This window comes from Poecilia reticulata, chromosome 5 (genome assembly GCF_904066995.2).
Source record: "Poecilia reticulata chromosome 5, P_reticulata-male-v2, whole genome shotgun sequence".
Classification (NCBI taxonomy): Eukaryota; Metazoa; Chordata; class Actinopteri; order Cyprinodontiformes; family Poeciliidae; genus Poecilia; species Poecilia reticulata.
Window position 1 is genome coordinate 22,768,655 of NC_088834.1, and position 25,233 is coordinate 22,793,887.

A 25,233-nucleotide genomic window follows, 5' to 3' on the forward strand; every position below is an offset into this window, starting at 1 on the left:
TCAAAGCATAGCCATTGTGCTGTGTTGTCCCTCTCAAGCTACAGTAGCCCAGTCAATCCCCTTGCCAAACTCAAATTAAAGAACTGGGGCAAGACTTCAACACTGCAAAGTACCTCCACATCAGAGCTATATTAGATAGAGAGCATTTGTGCAAAGCAAAAAAAAAGGGCAGATTTCACTATCTAGAATCGGAGTAAAAAATCAGATAGACTTGCAGCAGTAATTGCTGCCAAAGAGCGCTGACATTTCAGACTTTTAAGAGTATACAATTCATAGTCAGGTTTTTGGTTGTAGTAAAGTGTAATGTGCCCCACAAAAGTAGAGCACTGCACCACTCAATTTTGTTTTAAGCTATTTTTGGAAGAACGAATACTACTTAACAATTATCACATTTAGGAACTCTAAACCAGCATGTGTACCAAAAGAAGTCATTGTATCACTATTCATTACAGTTGTTGGTAGTTTTTACTGTCGGCTTACCAATTATATTTGGCTCTTAGCTGTGTCTTAAATATCTGCTCTTGCAGTTGCGTCAGAAAAGGTCAATCAAAGTTCAAGAATGCACTCCTTGAAAAGTATCTCCGTCTGCATCGCATCTTCAGAATTCAGCCATTCAGATTGTCGCTCTGAGCGTACATCATCGCTTCGTGTGTTTCTGATACAGCCAACGAGTTAGTAGTTGTGGAGCACCACTCCAGCAGATAGCTGGCCTCTTCCTCTCTCTCACACTCTCGCTCTCTCCCTCCTATTCTCTATGACCTTGTGTCGGCGTGCGCTGATGAGCGCTGAGTGGATACACTCATGAGTGGTGTGTGCACGCATGTGTGTGAGGGCTAGAGAAACCGTGGGAGCTCCATTTGTTGTGTAAATGCGAGCTGCTAATTGACTGCCGGGCACGCAGCCTCTCCTTCAGTGGCTGAACCCTGCCCTCCGCCAGGTCCCGGGGATCCTGCCAGGGGAATGTTTGCCCCTTCTCACACACAAACACATCCACGCACGCTCTCGGCAGCCTCCCTTTCTCTGTTTTTTCTCTGCTGGAGCAAGCCTGGCACGGGGCCAGAGTGAAGATGGGCACGGTGCTCGGCTTCTCTGTTCTCTTACTGTGATGAGGTTTCATTATGAAAAAATACTCGACATTTACCCGGAGCACCTCAGTGGTTTTGGTTGGTCTCGCTAAAAACACACCATCATCTCAAGAACTCTTGTGTTGATGCTATACGTATTAACATGTCTGTGTTTGTATGTGATGGTGACGGATTTAGAGGGGTTGTCCAAGAATAAATTAAGTATCTGTTTATCCAAAAAAATAATGAATGATGGAAAACAATAATAATGTAATAATAAAAAAGAAATGGCAATAGCCTATGGTGTCGTACAACTTTTAGATGTGTGTTCGGCCAACACTTAGATTAAATGACATTCAGTGTTTGATTTCTTGGCATGTAATCAAGTTCTACAAACTCTGGCAACTGACCCAATTATTTGATGAATTAATTCAGATGTGTTGAAACAAGGAAACCTCTGAAAGTTGCAGGATAAAAACCTTTGAGGACTGAAGATTGAGAACCTGTTAAAGACCCTAAAGTTACACACTTAATTCCTATGTCCCACGATGCTGTCAGCTTTCTACTGATTATGAAATGAAAGGAACAAGCAAACTGTTGTGTTTGTTTTAAATGTATATGCCACATTTGTCTCATCATCTTGTCGGTTATTAATGGAAAATAATCCAGTGAACACAAGAGTGATCATTGGATCACTTTCATTTTCGGTCATAGCCCATCCATCTGCTGCAGCCACAGTTTAAACTTTGATTAAAGGTGTTTCAACTAACAACACAGGAAGTAGTCATATCGGGACACCACCCTGCGAACCTTAGATAAGTCCACAACTCTGAGATTTTCAAAACTGACAGAAAAAGAATAAGCTTGAAATATAATGGTCACTATTTCTGGTTATTTATCAAAACAAACTGCTTTATTGCAACTGTTACTGTCTCACTGGAAGTTGCAAACTCCATGTCTTCCAGAAACATCACTGAGAATGAGGTTAATAATATACTTCATAATTCCTAAAGCGGTTTTACTCCAAAGAAATATTTATGAGTAACACATTAGTTGTTTTGCTTTCAAACAGAAATAATACCACATAGACATAAAAGGATCTCTCAAGGGATTGAACATAGATTCATGTATAGCTGTTTACTTTCAGAGCTAGATTTATATTTGTGGCTCAGTGATGGACAATACAAATGTTAGCCTCAGTTGGTAAGTCTGAGACATGTAGCCCAACTTTTGGCTGGTGAGAGGCTCAGATCTTGCACCCACACACAGGGAGACTGACATGCTGCTCAGCTGGAAGAGTCACATTTTTCTCTTTCAGAAGCTATAGGTATCTACATAGTATAGCCACAATTCCTATCTCTATATTTTAAAGGTTTTCTGCTTGATGTTTTGGTTTCATAAAATGTATTAAAGTCCAAATGGTTTATTTGTTTTCGAACAACTAGACTTGATTGTTCAATTGTTGCAAGAAATGTGAGTTAAAGTGCATAAACCACAAGAAGTAGTTCATCTGAGCGTGTGGATGGGGTGTATTTTACAGACTACGCTGCCTGCTATTTAGGGAACATAAAAATGAAATCATAAATATAATAGATGCAAGAACACGCACACGGCTACAATTTTCCGTGCTCTGGTTTTTCCCAGCCTACTCCATTGTTCTGTAGAGGTAAACATCCAGGAACACAGGGAGAGAGAGGAACAGACAAACAATAAACAGACGTACTCTCCCGTTCCACTCTGTTTAGACTGTAAACACAGAGGAGTAAAAGTGTTTGTGCGTATGTGAGTATATGTCTGTGTACAGGTCAGTAAACTCCAGTCCTGGGAGTTAGAAAAAAGTAAAATAGACTGCTTAAACATTTTAGGTCCCCGACATTGTTAGATTGCGTCCATATGTCATTTAAGCTTCCCTCCCAGTTAGGAAACTTTGAATTGTTGGTCTAAGAAGGAGTTTAATGTTGAGGCATGTTCGTCTTGCATGATATTATATTTACCATGTACGCTCAAATATTTGTTTCCAACAGACTGGAAAAAGGTTCTCAACTTTCAGAGTTGGCCTACACATGATTCAAAATATAATTTTATATTATTTCAGCAAAACTAGGAAGCAAACAGAAGAATTCTGCGTTAATCTCACTGGTAAGCCTCCAGAGACAATAACAATGGATCTTAGAAATCTCAGAAATTTCTTGTTTTCCAAAAAGAAACTTACTGTAACATGTAAAACAAACATTTTGTTTTACTGTAACATGTAAAACAACTTGTTTTACATGTTACAGTAAGTCATAAAAATAAAATAAGTCAGGAAAACGTTACCATAAACCCTGCATATTTAAGGTTGTAGTTTACAGCCTGTGCCATTTTAACACAGGTGTTAGCTTTCAAAAAGCAAGAAAATCAAAACCTAAACAAAGTTGTGCTCCACTAGCAAAGTGTGCGGCGTAGCGGAGCCACATACAGTGTTCACAGTTGGGCTGAAAGGTAGATGGCCAGAGCTCGAGGAACGAGTCCATAGATGGGTGTTTGAAGTACGGACTGCTGGAAGAGGCTCACCAGTGCTGCAGTTACGTTGACACTCCCTGGTAGTTGCTAAGGAGATGAGTACAAATAACTTGACGTGGGTTTTTCTGGTGCTACCACTTTGTGCAATTCAATCATCTCTCTAGCGGAGTGTGTTAGAAACTGCCTACAAACTTCTAAACCCAGATTCTTTTCAGGTACACTATTGAGAAACCAGGTTGTATTTGCAACCAAATTGGTGAGTCAAAGCTTTTTTTTTTTTTTTAGAGCTCTGACTCACCTGCTAAAAATAATTACATACGAAGTGCATCAAGGCCAGTTTGAGGCCATTCAGCTGTCATTTGTGTTGCCATACAGAATGTGAATACATGACCCTTGAAATTGATAGTTAACTGAATATTCTGTACTTGCAAATGTTTAATACCAATATTAAGCTCTACAGGCAACATAAGTATCTCTAATCACACTTGTTGCACAGATTGAGAAACCTCGTCTAGCAAGCTAACGTTGCATTCAGTGAGGCTTAGAAGTCCGAATTTGACGTCACACGTGAGTTAAACCTGTTTTAGTTGGATTAAGCAATATGGATGATTTGCAATTTGGCTATTATAAATATAAAAGTCATTTAAAGTTTTGTTTTTACACTTTTGATTACTTGTATTTGATGGGGACGTACAGTGTTGTTCAGTGGGGCTGTAGTTATTCCCACACCCAAGCTTCAACTTCAAAGACTAGTTGACATCACCATTAAAGCACACACTTCTCAGTGTTTAGTCATTTTACGACAGAGAGACAGTTTAAAGACAAACAGATTCTCAACTGTTTGAGATAAATGTTTTGATTATATCACGATGCATTGACACCTCTTCAGTCTCACCTTTCCATTATGGTGAAAGATGAACTGAACCAGAAGAGCTGTAAATCTGCAACTTGTCCATCAAGTTTAATTTATTAATATCAGGAAGTTATGAATATCTAGTTTCAACATGTGGGAATCAAAATTTAATGACTGTCTAGGAAGTTAATCGGTATTTAAATCAACTGTATTTCCTGTTCTACCATTTCTTAATGCCCTGCTCTGCAAAAAAAACATGACTGTAGATAACGGTTATTAAATCCAAATGGTTGAAATGGGAGGGGAAGATGTTGGGAAATATTCTAATGGCTGAGCAGTGTGGCAAATTAGGGTAAAAGTGGAAACAAAACCAAAAGATGCATACAAACTTTGTGACGGAGACAGTGAACGAGCAAATTGCTTCTCTTCCTCTCCTTCCGGCTGTGCCAGCAGGACTGCAGTCAGACAGGCACTGTTGCGTCTGAGTCAGCAAGAGTTGAACTGGGGCTTTACCCCAAAGCCTTGGGGCCGGTAGTAGCTCACACACGCTCCTATATTCGCACACACAAAGTCTCACACAGGCGCAGTGTCAGACCTGTCGCTGTGCTCCCCTCAGCCCTGCAGCTCCAGCCCTAACTATAGCTGTTCAGCCAGCGACTCTTAATTAGTAGCTGCTGCTGCTGCCGCATGCCCTGCCCCGGCGCCACCGTGGTGAAGCCCCAGCCCCACGTCTGTGCGTGTGTGGTAGGTTTCGGGACGTGTTTACTCGGAGCTTCAGCTGCAGCGACGTCCCTGTGCCCTCTCTGGCTGTGTGTTTGCGTGCGCCTTCTCGGCAGTATTACAGGTGGAACAGGAAAAGCGAGGTGTACATTGCAGATTGTTGTTTGCTCAGCAGACTTTGTGGTTATGTGCATCAGACCCTCGCACCACAATGTTGTCTCTTAAATCTCTTTTTACCGTGCTGAATGTCTTTTTGAAGAAACTGAAGAAATACAGCATGGTACATTTGCTTTGAGAGGTTAAATATTATTAAATAAATCACTTATTTGTGATGTTACAGTTGCAAACTTGCACCAACTGTTCACTTGGTAGTTCCAGATAAGGGAAAATAAGCTAAATGGGTGTATAATTATGGGTATACACCATCTGAACCCCAAACGGTAATTCAAGCGGATAGAGGAAAGAAAAATGCACTGATAATCCATGTGTCCATGTTCAAACCCAATACATCTTCACTCGCTCTGTCTTTCATCGTTTTGTGTCGCGTTCCTGTGGGGGAAGTGGCAGTGAAGGTCCTGTCTGTGCTTTGGATCAGGCTGACACATGTTTCCCCGAGGACCCACCCCAGTACAAACACATAACTGGAATAACTTGGCGAGCCAGACACCACCGCCACTGGCCTGTTAATCAGGACCATATTACGAATAAATAGAGAGGGAGGACTAGCTTAGCTTAGCACAGGAAATGCACACAGCTGAAAAACAGACCGTTGATGAAGTTTAACCAGTTCCGCATGTGTAATTTCCATGCGTATGCTGTACTTAAACAAAAGAATTGACTTCTTTTTGTAATGTTTTATCATGTTACAACCACAAACCTCAATGTATTTTATATGATTTATAAAACATAATTGTGAAGTAGGAGAATGATGCATGGTTTTCATTTTCTTTGTAAATAAATAAATGAAAAAATTCCTGTGCATTTGTATTCACCCCCTTTGTTGTGGAACCCCTAAATAAAATTCACTGCAGCCAGTTGTCTAGAAGTTACCTAAATATTGAAAAGTCTGTCTCTGTATAAATATTTTTTTCTCAGTGCAACTGCAGTTCTGTGTTGGAGAACATTAGCGAGCCAGCAAGCTAAAGGCACACACCAGGGAGAGAAGAGAGTTATGAAGCAACATCCTAATGTTTGGACATCTCACAGACTAATGTTCAATCTGTGATCCAAAAATGGAAAGTACTGCAAAGCTCCCATGATATGGCCAGGAGAGCATTCATTAGACCAGGCAAAAATTGGACTTGTTGGACCATCACAATGTGAAATACATTGACAAATGTGAAAACATTTAAAATGTATGAATGCTTTTGTATGGTACTGTATGTTTATCCATGCTTAAAGAAGCACAGGGCCTGGCCAGCCGCACAGTGACCCACATTAGGTTTATATTAGCCCATTTCCCTCTCAGGCAGGAGCTGGGCCTCTCATAGTCATCACGCTTACTTAAAGAAGCACCTCAAGCATCGCCTGCCATTGACATCCATTCACACGCAACCACTGCACTCCACACGTTGATGGATGGCTTACAAATGAATGGTGAAGTGAGAGATTTAGTTGTGTGCTTTGCTGGGATCTTGTTAAATAAATGCTTACATCATAATGCCACAGTTGAAACTTTCCAGGAACACTCTTATTTGCTCTAACACTTTTAAGAAGTTCATATTGGGGAATAGTTTGGCTGCAGTAATTTTGAGTTCTAGTCCCTAGTTTTTCCTTGATTCTTCCATCTTCCTGTATGAATCCACAAAGGAGTTTGGCTGGATAGTGAAGATTAATTTGTTTGATCTTTTTTTTATTTTTATTTTTTTTAACCATACGAGCAAGTTGTCTATATTGCAGATACAATTTAATTTTGCATTTTAGATGCTAATGTAGCCTTTTAGGTGAGCAGAAATGGCGCGAGTATGCCAGCGCTTTGTTTTGTCCCAATTACTCATTAGGCTTCAGTAATTACTGTCTTGCGTTTCATACAGAAACAGCCAAGAGAAATGGATTCACTTTGTCCTTTGCAGAAAGGTCACTTCGTATTGTAAGACGCTTCCTCAACAAACACATTCACAGTTTACTTGTCACCTCAGAGAACTTTCTCTCAGCTTTCTTTCAGCCAATTGAACTGTAAAGCCGCTGTGTAAGAGTGTGTCTGTGAGACTTTAAGGCAATTGTTAAAATTCAAATGAGGCGTGTAGGTAGAGACTTGAGCGATTTCTCGAAAGAGAGAGACTGGGATCTTCTAAGAATGTCTCTGGCTGCATGGTCTTGGCAGGAAGAGGTCGTAGGCATCACCCTGGTGGCAAGTTCTCGTTGTTGAGTGAATGTTAACCTTTTCCACCTTTGAAATCACATGAGTTTTAACAAGATAAAATGGATCATACAAGCCATCCATGACCACATCAAGGGATTGGTCATATTATCCACAGAGGAAAGTGGATGGTGGCCGGGTTTTTTCTGAATGTCATTATGAAACTGCATTTGTTAAACCGTGGTTCAAGACCGGCTCATACCATTAGGCTGTGGGTTAATTCCCAAGTTGTTTGGAATTGATTTCCATCAAGAAAGATTGCCTTAAATTTGTTCAGGTATTGATTTATAGGAAATCTTGATCTTATTTGCTTTGCAGAATAACCTTGTTATAACCCTAATAATATCTGAAAAGCCTTGATAAATATAGCTTAACACTGGGACCTCAGTTTTTATTAGTATTGATCATGTCTGGAGTTCTGCGGTGCTGTGAAACGCTGAGTTAGTTTTCAACCCTCAGAGGCACTTCAGCATTGCTGTCATGATTCTGTCTTAACACTGTTGTTCACGTAAACGTTTGAGGCCCCCATGTCTGCGCTCCATCCTGTTTTGCACCCACCATGGCAAACATCCATACCAGCATTCCTTGCATCATTACCAATGCCAAGCACCTAGCTTTGAAGCCGAGCAACCAGCCATGCATAAATATCTAAACAATGTCCGATGATGGTGATCAAGTAATGCCTCTGACATATTTTCAATCTGCAGGAAAAGTGGCGGTTGGCAGCAGAAATGAGCGAGGGATTTGGAAGTTATGAGTGGCAGTCGTTCCCCCGGGGGCCCGTGGAACATGGCAAGGCTGTTATGTGAACAATACTGGTGTGATATACTAGAACACTTCAGTGGGATGCCTGGTGGAGGATGTCAAAGATGAACTGAAGGGGCGTTTGGGATATAAACGGATCGAAAACATGTTCGTCTGCTGCAGATTGAAGCACATTAACCTCTCTCATTAAGCCACACGATACAGAATATTAATGTACTGAAAGACTTGAATTTAAGGACTTTGGGTAGAGATGCAGAGATTTGTGACGGATTCTTTCTTTTTTTTTTAAACAAATGTATAACTAAATTGCTAGTATGTAGTAGTATGTTAGCATTATACATCTCCATGTGTATTTGGTAGATTCTTGAAATAATCTAAAATTTCCACAATGCTAAAAATCTTTCATTCTGACACTATGTTCCATAACATACAAAGTATGAACGCTCAAATGAACCCAGGTACATAGCTGTGATTATTCAGCCTTCCTAGTATCTGCTTAAGGTGATTTTCCTGGTCGACCTACTTCGACGAGACGTCAAATAGGCTTTGAGTCCCATCATGGCAGATGATCCCAGGACAGCACACAACCACAACAAATAAGTACAAAATGCCAAAGAATGAGACCAGCACCTGCTTAAAATCTCTGTGTTATTGAAATGATTTAGCTCTATATCATCTGCACTCACTAATAATACCCATGTAGAAGAGCGTTGTACTGAAATGCTTATGAAGGTTCCAACAAAAGATGTGACTTTTGTGTTTCTGATTACAACTTATGCATCTCCTGGGATTTCTTTGTAAGTTTCTTTTTTTTCCCCCCAAAGAAAAGTCTGTTGTCTTTGTGAATCTACTTGTCAAAAAAAAAAAAAAAAAAAACTGCCTAGGAAAAGAAAGTTCACTTGATCATCTAGAGGCCTCGGTCTTTCCAGACGCTGCCGTCGCGCCTCAGACTCTTCGTATCAAGCTCAGTGTCGTGTTGAGCAAGGCACTGATATATTTAGTTCTCCCCTGTCTTCTTGCCACTTTGTCTCTGGCATTCCCCTCACTCATCACTCTTCCTCTCATCTTCCCCCGCTCACACCAGTCTCTGCTTATCTCCTTTCCTCCTCGCTCACATTTCTGTCTTTCCAACACATCTCCCACTGTGTTTTCTTTCGCTCCATGTCTGTTCTTATCCTCCTCCACGTTCTTCTCTTCCCCAGAGCTCTACCTTGTCCAGGGCTCTGTTCCTGCAACGATACTGACAAGCTCTTTAGACACAGTTGTGGCTCTTTGTCTCTCCGCCGCCTTGCTGTCTCTCGCTACATTTAGACATGGCGATAACTATAGTAAACTCTGGAGGAAACAAAAGACGTCGATGACCCCCAAACACAGTCCCAGTTTACATTTGCTGCGACTTTATTAAATGTTCTCCCTGCCAAGTCTAAGAACAATCCCTTCAATTTGACCTAATGAAAACGAGGTTGCCATGTGTTTAAACTCTCCCTGCATCGGCCTCGTGACTCTCACAGATGTTACTTGTCCTTCTGGACCGACCAGTAGGCCCGGCCCTTCCTTTTGGGATGTCTCCAAGAACAGCTAGGCTTGTCACATGCTGTTCTGATCATGTTGGAGGGAAGAGTGGAATTCCACTTGGACTGTAATGCTGAACGTCTTAGCCTTGAGCTCTGCTCTTTCAGGAGATCTTGAGATGATTACAGCTGGACAAAACCCATTAAAGAGAAAAGGCTTTGTGAAAATTTACACCTCAGCTTCGCTGATGAGATTAAATTATTCGTGGTGCCTGGCTGACTTAGTTTAATTTACTTAGAAATTCAAATGATAATGAGGAAAAGATTAATTTCAAACATTTTTTTTTCTTTGATGCTTTCAGAATAAGGATGCATGCTTAAGTAGGAGCAGAAATAATGCCTGTAAGCCTGTAAGTAACAATCTAAAGCACTTGATTAAACTCTTACAAATCTGATCCTTGGGAAAGTTGCTTATTTTGAAGTACTTTGCTGGATTTGAAGTGGTGCTGCCTGTTATATGTCAAGCACTCAGGTGCCCACTTGCTGAAAATAAAATCCCTTTTGGCTAAACATGTAAAGACAGATTGTTCTCCTCTTATCTCTCTCCATTCCTCTTCGTTACGCCCCGGTGACTCTCTGTAAAGGTATCACCATCTTCTGTCATCCTGCTCCTCCATCACTCCTTTGTTTTTGTTCTGGTTTCACCACCACATCGTTTTTAACTGCTGCATTTTTCTCCTTCTTTACGGCGTCATTTACACACCTGGTTTCACTCATGATATTTCTGCTCTCATTTTCTTTATTGTCAGTAGGAAATTTAATCTGTGCCAGGATAAATGAATAAATGCTGTACAATGACTTGCAGTAATGTTCATACCCCTTAAAATACTGCACTTTTTTTCATGTTACTGGGACTCTGATAGACCAGCAGAAAAATGACGGCTTTGCTCATCTACAGGCCGACATTTTTGGTTATTTTATGCAAAAAAACGTCAAGCTGAGCTGAATGGACAAAGTTTGTAAATGGTTCCTTTCAAGTATTGATACAAATTCTCAAATCATTTTACGTCTGGTCTTTGACTGGGCCATAACACATGATGATGCTTTGACCATTCCAGTATAGTTGTGGCTGTATGCTTAGGGTCATTTTCAGGATATCTCCACCAAGAACTTGTTTTCTACCTGGTTTGTCCTGTTTTTAGCTTTGTCTATCTGAATCAACTTTAATTAGCTTCTACCCCTGCTGCTGAAAAGTAACCCTGCAATATGATGTCTCCTTTACCTTGGAATTGGTGAAGGCTTTCTGCCAGTTTCACAACCTGCTTGAAGCCTTTTTGCATGGAGGCCAAAAGGCTACATTTTTTTCCAACACTATTTATATATCCATTTTTATATCCATTTTAAACTGATTTGTAAACACTCATATTTACTTATTTCTGTTTTGTCATAAATTTTTACACTAGTTGTTCAAATTAAATATATATTTTAGTTTATTTAGTAGTTCATATTTATTTAGTAGTTCTCTTTTGAATAGTCTATGAAGAAAGACTGATTGATTGATTGGTCTGAATGTTCTTCTGTTTTTCTGGGTCTCTTAAAGAGCTTGAAGTAAACTTGGGGGCTTCCGTTCAATTTTTATTTTCCTTTCTGCATTTCCCAGATTTGTGGAGTGCTTCACTAACATTTTTTCCTGTCAACAGATTCTCTGCAACTTTTCCAGAGTTAACATTGCTTACTGGCTGCTCCTCTCATTAAGGCTATTTACGTAACATCTAATAAGATTATTGTGCACTTCAATAATTGCGTGTTGGTTTCAAGAATCCTATCCTAGCCATTTGCACCCACACGTACATGCACACATTTGTCTTCCATGTATTGTGAATTGGTGATGCATGCAAAGCTGTGTTATTATGCGCCGACTGAAAACGGGGACAGGAAATCTGCAAAACTCACAGGCTTGCTTTCCAACTTGCACCGTCTGCTGCAAGCCTGGAATAAAACGGGACTCCTGAGCTAAAAGAGGCCGGAGTAGATGGGCTTCCTTTGTTTCAGGTTCACAACGGTGCGTCAGGAGATAATTGGAGTTGGCCTTGCATGACTCGGATGTGACTGTGCCAAACAAAATGAATGAATAGTCCCGTCCCACCGAGTTCCTGGACATGATTCCGCCTTTGTGCAGTGTTGACGCTGTCGTGGATTTTCCTGTTTATCGTAATGACTTGTGATTTAGGCATAGTTTATTGCAATCGCATAACGATTAACTTTCATTTCTGGGATATGCTTCCTTTGTTCTCTTTAGCTCTGATTTTCTGTTGAGGAACTGTGCTCCCGCTGCTTCAGATATCTGCGTTTACCCAGCTGTCTTTCGACCCACCAAGTGGACATAAATCGGCTAAATGCCATTTGACACAAGCCACACGCCCGTCTTAAAGCATTTAGAGCTCGGAGAGGGCCATGCCGTCATAACTATTGATATGGTTACTGATGTTACTCAACAGCATGTATCCGGAAACTGTATGGCCTCTAATGGACAGAGATGGATAAGGCTGCTGTCCGAGTCGTGAGCCAGTCCTGTCCCACTCTGTGTCTGTGTGTACGATGAGACTTTTTGCTTTTAGTGCTTTCATTAGAGCACAATATCTTTTTTTGGTATCAAAAATGCTCTGGATAATGTAAAAGTTACAGCAAAGAGTAGATCTGATTCCTATTCTGTCTGTTTCAATTGAAACAATAAGTCTAGACAAAAATTTGCAACAGAAGTGATAACATTTTTAGAATCGCCTAGATCGTGTGCCAACTTCTTTATCATGTAAGATCAAAGATTCATCCTCTTGTTACATTCCTCCTGTCGTCCTGTAATGCATTAATAACAAGAATGCTGCAAGGCTGAAGCAATGGAGTGAGTTGCTCAACGGTACAGAGTCAAAACATGATTTGTGGTCAACAGGGATGTGAAGATTAACCAATTCCCGATGAGTCACTGACATGCTCACATCTAATGTGAATGCCTTTCCAGAGTATTGGTAGATAAATTTTTTGGGATAAAATCTGTAAAATTTTTGTATTAATAAAATCAAATCTTTTCAGAGAAGAGATAAAAAAAAAGTACTCTTACATCTGTGTCATATTGGCCTCATACCATATACTGTATATTTTCTCCTCGATGCAAAACCCCTCTCCCTCTCATTACCACTCTGACCAGAACGTTCCTCAGATCATTTGCGAGTCGATTTGCAGTGGCATGCGTATTTTTACAGCAATCAACACTCGGCGGCAAGTTTTTACAAAGCAGTGCCCCAAGTGTCAGGGGTCAGACAGGCTCCTAGATGAAGGTTGTTCGGCGGGGAAAGTAAACGGGGAGTTTCAGGCCAGGACCGCAGTGTTTTGGTAATAAGCCGTTTTGGGCTGAGCGGCCCGCATTCCTCTATAGTGAGCTCAGAGGTCCAATATAAGCAGCACTATGGAGGAATGCACATGCTTTGTTTTAACAGTAAGAGCTGTTAACACAACTTTGTCTTTGTCCATGCATTATACAGTGGACTTCTGGGTTATGTTTCACGAACACACTCCGTGGTGTTCTGTCATTTCACATTCATCACGTATGTCCTTGTTTTATCACAGCTGTGTCCCACTTCAACCAGTCTGCTGACTGGATCTCTCCTCGGCTGTGGTTTCATGATATCAGCACCTGCACAGCCAGCCTGCATGGCTAAAACCACAACTTTCTACAGCCAAGGAGAAAGTTTTCACTAGAGGAACTGTGACCTTTTTGATTAAAGGATAGGGATCATTAGTTGTAACATTTTACGGGCCTCTAGGCCTGGTTCTGTGGCTGTTCTGGTTGAGGCTGGATCAAAATGTAGCTTAAACATATGTTTTAATTATTATTTAGGTCCCTACCAAATCTGTAATAATGGTTATGTTGGGATGTTCATAAAAACAACTCGGTCTGAATATTCAGTAATTTTTACGCAAAATATTTATAGGTCACCATTGACAAGGTGGTTCTACTAGTTTTCTATACATTTACCAAAGGGATGGGGAACCAGAACTGAAAACATCACAATTTATCTGATATTTATTGAGACACATGACATACAGACAGCTGTTAGAAAATATTGATAAGCTGTAAACCTCCTAACTTTTTGTCACTTTGAAACTGAACTTTTAATGTGTTTCATTGTGTTTTCATGTCATAGGGTACAAGAACGTGGGACATGACTAAGAATGGGAAGAAAAATGGTTCAAACTTTTCCAAAATTAAAACCTAAAAATTTGGCATGCACATGTCTCTAGAAGCCTTTACTGTGATCCTAATCTAAACTTTTCTGGGCTTCCTAAGTCCAGTCCTCGAGATATATTATCCCGCAAGTTTTAGATGCATCCCTTCTACACGTCGGATTTAAATGAAAACCCCTGAGCTAAACTGTTCACACACAGATATAAAAAATTTGACTGGAATGAAATAAAAACGTATATCGTGCTACTTGAAACGTAAGAGTCTTTTTTACAGCCCAGATGATTAGCATCCTGTTGCTTCCTGTCGTCAGTACCGCTGATCATTCATCTGCCCTTGTTCAGTTAAAGCCTTATCAAACACAAAGAGCATTAGTGTAATGGTTCAGGCAGTAGCACACGACTCAGTGTGGTCTTGCTTTACTGAGCTGGTGGTTAAATGCAGATTTTTCTATTTTTTTTTAACAAGGCACCTTTGACCTTGACCTACATGTTGCCTACCTCTCCCACCGCATCGCATGTACATGCATACACTCCCACAGAGACTCCCACAGACACAGAAAGAAAGAGCCAGTCCCCTAACACAGTCCAGAGATTAAGAGTAAACCACTAATCTCTATGTGTTTGTGCGTGTGTGTGCGCCTATTTAAAATGTGGGTTGGTTTTAGCTGGTTCCTGGTTCATCGCTGCTTCCGTCTGTCATAGCAACTGGAATCACGGTCTTTTGTGTTGTGTAGTTTTTCAACCCTGGCTGAAGAAATCTGGAGGGGGAAATCTGCTTCTATGTTCACGCCTTAAATTTGGTTTGGGAGATGTGGTATTTAAGTTGGCCGTCTGCGTTGCATTAGAGCTAAGAAGACGCAGAACACATGTGGGGGAAAAAATACTCCGATTTGAGCTTTTCAGCAAAACAGAAGAAAGAAATAAGAAGGTGATTGTGGCAGGATTATTGGGATAGATGCAAAGGAGGAGACAAATACAGTCGGTCTGCTCTTCATGTGTTATTTTAATGACAAGGGCTGCATGCCTGGGAGACAGCCTGGGGTGCTCAAGTCAGTGTTCGGCAGCCAAATTAGACACAATGCTCATAAAGCATTCAGAGCACAAGGATGGTGGCATTCACCATCCAGCTCAAACTGCTCAGAGAAGATTCCAACCGGCTGCCGAGTCTGAAGGCACAACGATGAGCTCGGGCACAACAGATGATTGCTTGGCTTGTGTATTTTTGAAGAGAGAGATGTGGAATTCCACACTGATAATTCCCTCTGATCCAGTTCAGGAGTGCCAGCTGTAAAAAAAAAACTGAAAAGATAGGTGTATACACCTTTTAATCAATTCTATCTACAACTTTTGTTGATTTTATTTAGGGACATTGGAGTAAAGAGTGTTGAATACACTTTTATTTTCAAATTTTTGTGTAACTTCACACTAAAGACGCTCTGCATCTATGCTGCTGACAACTGAGATTGCCAAAGTGTTATTTATATATATATATATATATATATATATATAACCACCATTTTGTAAACATAAAGGATTTTGTCCTGTAATTCTTGGGTTGCCAGTTCAAGCCTGCGCTTTGTACAACTGTTATGTCCTTGGGAAAGACAGTTCACCCACATTGCTTTCTGGTAGTGGTCAGAAAGGCTGGTGGTGCCTGTGTGTGGCAGCCTTTTTTCTGTCAGACTCCTCCAGGGCAGCTGTGGCTACAATCCAGTAGCTCACCACCATCAGCGTGTGGGTGGGAATGACTGGTCTTATTGAGTGTCCAGAAAAACTCTACTTAAGTCATTTCATTTAAAACAACGCAAGATTTGTCTAATTTGTTTAGTTCTGTGCAATTTCACCAATGAAGGTATACTTTCAAAATGGATGGAGAGTGTGTGGTATGTATAATAACTTGGACGTTATTACATTTTAGATTATTTATTCTTTATTGGTGTTGGTCTTAAAATGTAAATCCTAATTATCATAAATGTAAATGTAACCTTTCCTTGACTGCTTTGATTAATGCAGTTGGTGGACTGCCATGTCTCGAGAGGTTTTACCGGTCAAGACTAAAGAGGGCTGAATCTGAATCACACCACACGGTTTAGATTTTGATTTGTTAAAAATGTTCGCATATGCACTTTGTTTTTTTTGTGTGTTTTTTTACTGACATACATTCTGAATAAAATATATTGAAGTTTGTGACATTGTCGTCAAACAAACAAGAAAAAACTGTCATGACCTCAAATGCTGCTGTTTTCGGCACACTGTGGTTTCCAATCTTCACACTGCTCTTTAATCTCTCATCAGCGGTTTTGACTCTATGCAAACATGCCTGTGGTAACAATGGGCAATAAAAAAAGTAAAATATTTTATCCAAGAACAGAAAATGACAATAGCAATAAAAAAGGTGGTAATGTGTGACCCACATTATGTGCTTTTATAAGGGGCAGAAGAGATTTGCATCATTTTGGTTTTTACTTGAACCAATTTCCTCTCTTAAACGGTACTGCAAATTAATTCTGTACATCAACATATTGCATATTTTTATTTTACTTGTCATCCAGAATGTCCCACAATTCAGAAAATTGTGCGGTTCATGGCAACTTTTGAATACACCTCATTCATTAAAGATGTCTGTATTGTTGATTTGAATCTGTCTTGCTGTTATTCACTGAGAAGTTCAACACAGAAAAAAATTTGATTTTTTTTTTGTTTATATCGCGTAGCTCTTCTTAAGTGGTACTTGTTGCGCTTGCATCCTCAGATCATGATGAGCTCCGTCTCAGCATCATCAGTGATTTGACTGAATATCATGTGCTCAAGGAAATAAAATGCTGTTAATGCATGAGGCGGTCCAATCTGATGTGGTCAAATAAGCCACCAAGCACAGGTGCATTTAAGTGCCACAGACATGCATACAAACGCAGCCATATATTTGTGTAAAGCTGTCTGTCTGAATACGTTAGAGGGTAACCACATTTCCTATGGAAATACATGTGTGTGAGTGACTTTATAGTTGCAGGGAAAGAGGAAAGGAATAATTTGTGTGATGTAGTGCCCACAGTCTGTCTCCACTCTTGGAATGGCAGCTGTCACACATCTGTTACCCACACTGCACTCTGGTTTTCAGGGAAGCAGTTGTCTGCGTGATTAATGCGTCTTCAGGCCAACTTGTTAAAAAGCAGTCTTGCAGTTTCTTTCTTCAGACTAGTTCCGACCTTTTGATACAAGCCCCAGCAAAATGAAGATTGGCTGTAAAAATGTGCTATATTTTGCTTTATTGCTCCATGTCTCATGACTCTCTTTAGATGAAAATTATATATATATATATATATATATATATATATATATATATATATACATACATACACACACATACAGTCTTGGGATTCCATTAATCCAGCTTGTAAAATGGCTGCTGTAAAACTTTTACTCTTGTCAAACATACTTAAACAAAATTAATGTAGAGCAAATCGAAGACGATGGTTTGGCCTGATTTTCCTCCCTTGCATTGATGGAAGACCCTTGGCAGTGTTTTACAAGGTCCTATCTGTCCATTATTAGGGAGGTTTGATTCTAGTATAAATCATTACAAAAAGCATTCATGCACCTTGGAGTTTTTCACTAAAGTTGAAGTGGTAGAAATATTTTCGCAAGGTACAACACCTCAGACAAACATTTTCAGCACTTCTAACCCAAGGCGTTAGTTTAGTCTTCACAGATGTAAGCTAGGAAGGGCGCATGCACTTTGTTTCTAGAGCTGTCATAGGAGCTTTTAATACCACTTATGACATACTAGTTGGTTTGTTTCGTTTGCAGAGATGGGAAGGAAACAATGGAAGACACCACATAATGGAGTTCTGCTTTACTGCCGTTCAGTTTCTCCAAAAGAAAGCTGTCAAGTCCTAATAGATGAACTGAATGCAACCCATTGGTATTTGTTTTTGGCACCTAAAAAGTGCTTGCTAATTTTTCTTTTTTTTTCTTTTTTCAGCACCAAATGTGTTTTTTGCGAATTTCAAGTGACAAAAAATAATTACTGGTGTTACTGTACGTGGCTATATTGACCTCAGATAACTCTAGAAATCCAGTGTTTAAAATCATCTGCCAACCAGCTGGAAAAATGGGCCCCGTATGAACAAATGTCCATGTATGGTGACAGATGGGTTTGGATATTTTTGAGAATATACCAGTAATCCTCCAGAGATGAGTGATTAGTTAGTTGCAGTGAGATTTGAGTTTGTGGTTCGGCACAGGCACTTTGTCAACCAGATTGGTTTAGGTGGTTAGGCCTAAGCCCCGCTACTATGGTCTCAGCCGCAGAGACACCCTCTGACTGGGACATATGCCAGACTGGTGATGTAACCAGCCTGCACATGACTAACCAACACCTTACCTACCTGCAGAATGTGTGAAAGAGTACAAACCCAAGTGTATTTCAAGTTTTTTTTTTTCAAAGCACAAAAATAAGAAGCCCAATTTCTGTCATCTCCACTAGATGTGTGTGTCTTTATTTTTATTTTACATTTACAGCATATCCAGGAATCGCTACCCACTCCTTTGCCTATCCTAGCTACCCCTCAGTGCATTGGGGGGGATGGTAATCCATTCTTCCCATATGTTCGATAGTGACGGCGGGATTAGGCAGACCCTGCAAGAGGATTAAGGCTTCAGGGTTTGGGTCCCCTTCTATCTGTCCTCCTCTTTAACCGTCCCACCCCCTCCACCTGCTTCTTGCCGTCTCCTCGTGCCGTTCAGCTCCTCTCCCACCCTTCTCGCATCTCCCTTTCCTCCCCTGGGCAAGTATCCAATCTCTGGAGTGTTTTAGCTGTTGAATAAGGAGGGAGAGGGCAGATCATCATGGAGGTCATTTCTTCTTTAATTTAACACAGTAATGGATATTTCCACTGCTCGTGTGAATTATTGTTTGTCTTTGTGGGATTTAGTGTTGACATTTTATAGATGTGACCCAGATTTTGCAACGAAAAGCCTCGGATAGAGAATTTGTCCATGTGTTGCTTTTCTTCCTTACTCATCACCTCTCTCTTTTTCTCTCTTGATATCTTCTTCTTCTCCTCCTTCTTCTTTCCTCCCTGTGTTGAGGGCTGTAATTGATATGCCAACGGCAATAAATCAGCCCGGCTTTACAGTGGGAACGTTATCTGAACGGACAGGTTCAGCCTCTTTGGAGGGGAGGCTGAGAGTGCGAGTTAGCCAGCTCAGCTTCACTAACGGCTTACCTCTTCCTCAGCCTCTGGATTTTTAACAACATGCAACCATCTCGCCTGTCTTTAAAATCAGACGGGGGTGGGAGGAGGAATCCCTTCCCTCCTTTACTTTCAATTTATTTCCCAGTTTCCAATTCCTACTGGAACAGTTTCCTGTCCTGTCAGTTGATGGGATGTGCTGATATTAAATCCAATCATCTCACCCCCTTTACAGCCTAGTGTCTCTAATGCTTTCTCCTTAATTGATAAAGGCTTCGGCTCCCCCAATTCGTTGATTCCTCATTCCTGAGGCAGGAGACGGGCTCATGCCCAAATGATTGACATGTTTTCCCCTGATGGAGCCAAATATGATTCGCATCCTTCCTCCAGTGCTCTTCCCAGCATTTCGCTTAAGCTCTGGAGGAAAGTGAAATTGAAGAGGGTTTTCGAGGATAAGTGCAGGGAGAGAAAATAGGAGAATTTTGAGTGAGAGGAATGTACGCAAGAAGTCAAGTCAAAACCTCCATTTACAATTTAACAGGATTCCTGCACAGTATGGAAGGGGCAGGAATTCGTTTTTCAGATCTTGATTGAAGCAAGGCAACCAACGGCAGAGTATGGAGTAATAGTTGTATGTCCAAGCTGTCTCATTAACAGGAGGCTCCATCCATCCATTCCTATCCTAACCCATCCCTATGGTATCCAATGCTTATGAAATAATTATTTTCGTTTTGTAAAACAAAGAGGCAGAAAGGACTTGGGACTGGGTTACTCAGTCTGGACTCTTCACAGGCAAAATATGTAGGAAACTTAAGTTAAGTGTGTGAAGAAGGGGACTGAGGATTGAGGGTGAATGTTCCTCAGGGTCCATTAGTAAGCACATTATCAGCATGATTCCATTTTCCATCCCGTATCCATCATCCTCTCTTACTCTTAAAACGTGTTTCATTATACCTTATTGCCCAATAGATAAAAGCAGCTACAGACTCCAGATGCAATTTGTCGTTAGATTCACACTCTCTTACATCCAGCTACGCCTGACCTAAATGAAGAGAAATTACAGGAGGGACTTTTTTTTTCCCAGGTTCTCTCGTGTTCTTTATCAGGCATTAGCTGGCGTTTTCTCTCTGCCTCATTGTTTCTTTGCCCCTCTTGGAAATGACAAAGGAAAATGAGGCAGCCGGCCTCCCCACGTGCTGCCACGCTTTAAATTGACATCTGCTCTCATCGCGCAGCGCGACTGTACTATTGAACAAGAAATTAGTTTTTTTTTTTTTTTTTTTTTTTTTTTTTTTAATAGGTTGGCTCGTCACTTTATTGCATCTGCCTGTGCCAAAGAGGCCATGATCCGTGTCAAGTCGTTTTAATCTCACAGAGTGGAGAGTAGCGGTATATCGGATAATTGCAGCTCAGGCCCTTCTGTCTGCAGTTTTCTTGCTGAAGTGCCTCATTCTACAGGGCTCCCCTGATGTTTACTTCAAGCAAAGGTGGAGTTGATTTAAAATGCTGTTGACATCCATTTTAGCCACTTTTACAGAGCGTGCCTTCAGCTTTCTACTGCTTTTTTCCCCCCTGTCATCTAGTTTTTCTGTTTTATACAAATGAGTGATTTTCAAGGTGAAGTGTAAGATGACAGAGCCTCTTCCTGAACCTGGCTAGCTTTGTGCCAGCTTAGTGTTGGCTTACTGCTGCATGAACCAACCCTTCGGCTCTCTTCCACTCTCACCTGTTATTTACACTGTGCAGCAGAGTGACTAATGATAATGAGCATTTCAAAGATGGCTCTTACAGAGGCGTTTCGTTGCCTTAGTTATTACCGAACTGCTTCCTCAAATTTGTCACAAAGTTGTTTATTTATTTTTTTATTCAGCAGATTGAGACCTCTCGCCAGAGTTAACAGATCAGCCTTAGATCTCTGTGCTTAATCACTATTAGACAGTTTGCTTTGCTTCTTAAGTTAAGCTAATCAGTCAGTTACAGAACACTGGCTTTGCTATGCTTTTTCTAAGCATTCCTTTACCTATCCATCCACTTCCTTTTTTCTGTCGTGCCTAGAAATCAATTAATCACAGATCTGATTTTCAGTTTTGACAATGCCGCTAACAAAGATTTTAGGTGGATCAAACAATTTTAAGACCTCGATAGTCTTCACAATATATATTTCTCCATCCTGTTATTAATTAGTTATATTAAGGCCAGAGACGATGGTAAGCAGTAGATGTCGTGCAACAAAGAATAGCGCAGTTAGCATGCGTGGCATTATAAATTTAAACGATTAGTCTCCTAGAACTGAGGTCTCCAAATGTTTTTGAATCATTGACCAGCTTTATTTAGCAGAAAGTACATGGTGCAACATTCTTGCCTTGGAGCAAGAAGGTCATAGGTTCTAATCCCAGCCTGAGGTCTCTCTGCATAATGTTTACAAGTTCTCCTTGTACATCCGTAGGTTCTCTCTGAGTAACTCAACTTCCTTGCACAGCCCAAAAACATAATGTGTTAGTCTAAAGTACCCTGAGTTTTCAATTTGTTTGCACATGGTTGTTTGTTCTGTGTGTGTCTGAATTTTCTTGGTGTGTGCGCTGCATAGAAAGGCCCAGTGAGGGACTGGAGTTGTGAATTAGCTTTAGCTGTATACTCTTTGTGCATTGCATAAGCTACAGACGCTTTTCTGTTGCTGTCTTTGACTGCATTGTCCTATTAAATAATAAACAGGGACAATAAATAAATGAACTGGTGGCCTGTCCAGGTTGCACCCAAACTTCAAGGATAGTTCAGGTGATGGGGTGAATGAACATTTACAAAATTAACATAATCACATCTGTCAACAATTTCTGTAATTTCTCTCCAACATTTCGACACCCAGAAAAACATGTTCGTTGTTAGCCTTTTGAAACAACACATTTTTTTGTCAGTACTGAGTGCTAACAGTATGTTGTAGTGCACCTTGAGTAAACTTTTAAGCAAAATAAATGTGTTTGCCAAATCCCTACTCTTCAGTTTTCCATTTGAGTTTTGTTGAGCAGACAGGAACTACAATGGATAAGGGAACGGAGCCAAACGCATTACAGCGTGGGCAGTTTTCAGACTGATTTTAAGTGTTTAAAAAAAATATTTAAAAAATAAGAACATTTGCAGAGTTATTGTGAGCACTTTAGATAATATGAATACATTAGTGCCATGTTTAAAAGTTTATCACTTCCACAAGTGTGAGACACTGAAAAATCCAATAAAACATTTGTCGCAGCAGTGAATAGTAAAACGATTCTATCATTTTTCTATTTGTATGTGTACTTAATGTATCGGACTGGGTTCTCTCAGCCAAGGCAACACTACCAGATTATCTTGCATTGCTGTAAAGTTTTGGCCGCTATACAACTCTGATGCCCATTTCTAGCCCACCAGATCTCCATGGATAATTACAATATGGAAAAACTTGTTGCAGTATAAAACCATGACAGGAAAAGCTTTAAGCAGACCAACCTATAAATTGCTCGCTGTCAATGCTACAGTCCCCAGTAGCAGTTTTTCCAAGAACAAATCTCCAAGAGCGGCACTGTAACACTGAGAGTTATGAAATATTAGTAGGTTCAATGTTGTGAGTCCATAACTCATGGCTATACTCGAATTCTGTGTATAGAGCTTTTAATAATCGACTCCTGGCTCCCTTGCATTTTTGCCCATAATTCACTGCAGACACGTTTGCCTTCCAGACTTGATTTGATATTATTTATATTTTACCAAGGCAAATGTCAACCTTTCTCTTTTCTCATTTGTCTGTGTAATCTTTGCAATTTTTAAGCCTCTCTTCCTCCTTGATGCCTAATCAATAAGAAACATTTTTTAGACTCTAACATATTTTCTCTTATTTGCCTTTCAGGGCTGCAACCTTGTGCCTCTGTGGATGATGTTCCTGATGACTGCTCACAGCGTTGAAAACAGGACAGTGGATCAATAGGAGTTTTGTTTCTCCTTCCCTGGTCCTTCTCCCTCCCTCAAGCTCTCCTTTCTCATTCCTTAGTAGCAGAGGAGGCAAAGAATAAAATCCTGACTTGGATCTAAGCAACAGAGATTGTTCTCCTTCTTCCTTTCTCCTCCCCCGCCCCCCAAGCCTCGCCGCTGGACACTTCAGATATGTGTCCTCTTTCTCGGACATTAGCCCTCCCTGGCCAGGGGAACTTGCTTGTCCTGTTGGGGGTTTTACTCCTCATGGTCCCATCCCTCTCTGGTGGTCAACCCCCGCCCTTCAAACGGTTTGTCCCTGCTGACCATTTTCTTACACATCTGGCCATCCACAACAAGACTGGAGAAGTCTATGTGGGAGCTGTCAATTGGATTTTCAAGCTGTCCAGCAACCTGACTAAACTGCGCAGCCACATGACTGGCCCAGTGGTGGACAATGAGAAATGTTACCCTCCACCCAGTGTCCAGTCCTGCCCTCACGACCTGGCCCAAACCCCCAACGTGAACAAGCTGCTCCTGATAGACTACGCACAGAACCGTCTCATCGCCTGCGGCAGCACCTCGCAGGGCATCTGCCAGTTCTTGCGTCTGGATGACCTCTTTAAACTTGGCGAGCCTCACCACCGCAAGGAACACTACCTCTCCAGTGTGGCGGAGTCGGGGACAATGTCAGGGGTCATCATAAGCTCCCCTCAAAGTCCTACTAGCAAGTTATTCATTGGAACACCTATTGATGGAAAATCTGAGTACTTTCCTACCTTGTCCAGTCGCAAACTCATGGAGAATGAAGAAAATGCTGACATGTTTAGCTTCGTCTATCAGGATGAGTTTGTCTCCTCTCAGCTTAAGATCCCCTCAGACACCCTGTCCAAGTTTCCTGCCTTTGACATCTATTATGTGTACAGCTTCAGCAGCGAACAGTTTGTCTATTATCTGACAATGCAGCTAGATACCAAACTGACCTCGCCTGACGCCAGCGGGGAGCAGTTCTTTACCTCCAAAATTGTCCGCCTCTGCATGGATGACCCAAAGTTTTACTCCTACGTGGAGTTCCCCATTGGCTGCACCAAAGACGGGATCGAGTACCGCCTGGTGCAGGACGCCTTCCTGGCCCGACCAGGCAGGCAGCTGGCCAACTCTTTGGGGATTTCCGAGAATGAAGACATCCTTTTCACGGTTTTCTCTCAGGGTCAGAAAAATCGGGCAAAGCCACCCAAAGAGTCTGCATTGTGCCTGTTCACCCTGAGGAAGATCAAGGAGAAGATCAAGGAACGAATTCAGTCCTGCTACAGGGGAGAAGGGAAACTCTCTTTACCCTGGCTGCTTAACAAGGAGCTCGACTGCATCAACTCGGTAAGCTCACATATTTGCTTTAGCACATGTTGTTGACTAGATTTGGCTTGAGATTTTGTTCTGACAATCCAGATAAAATTATTAGCATTGATAAACACAGATGTAGTAATTTAAGCAGTAAGAACAAATTGCTATTCTTGACGCTAAATCTGATTTGCAATTGTGGAATACTAACAGTCTCTGGCTGTCTATCTCCTGCTGTCTTCTTTTTCTTACTTTTTCTGCCCTTTTTTTCCCCCCTCCGTCCCCCAACAAACTCTTGGCGTGTTGATTCACTCAGACAGGGGACATCATTAGCCCAGTCCCCTGGATTTGTGAACTGTCACTCAGAAGGAGCACCCAGGCACATCCACACTCATGCATTCAGCATGATTCAGCGCTCTGCAGTGTTAGATCCTGGGAGATACTGCAACTTAGACTTGTTTTTCACCAGCTGAGCCACAAAGCCTGGCCTTGCATGCATTACAGAAAGCGCTGCTTAAACAGACACCTGCATGAAGTTGCACTAGCGACTTTACAACACTGCAGGGAAAGAGATATACTTTTAGACTTCACATTTACAAAAAAAAGTGTTTTAAAGTGTTTCCTTATAAGTCAACATATTTCTGATTTCAGATGTTGTTATAATATGAAATGCACACAAAGCCTTCAGCTTGTGTTGCATCTAATGGAGTAGGATAATTTAGAGGAATGGGAATGTTTGCCTTTGTTA

The 25,233-nt window shown here is 41.0% G+C and overlaps 1 protein-coding gene across 4 annotated transcripts in view; it reads left to right on the plus strand.

Annotated features, from left to right (window-relative positions):
• plxna1b (plexin A1b) overlaps positions 1–25,233 on the plus strand; it is a 213,921-nt gene that overhangs the window by 13,119 nt on the left and 175,569 nt on the right. For all 4 annotated transcript variants that reach the window (XM_008409387.3, XM_008409389.3, XM_008409388.3 and 1 more), the window contains exon 2: positions 23,086–24,521. In XM_008409387.3, coding sequence (XP_008407609.1) covers positions 23,340–24,521 — 1,182 coding nt within the window. In that variant the 5' untranslated portion in view covers positions 23,086–23,339. The remainder of the gene's footprint in view (positions 1–23,085; positions 24,522–25,233) is intronic.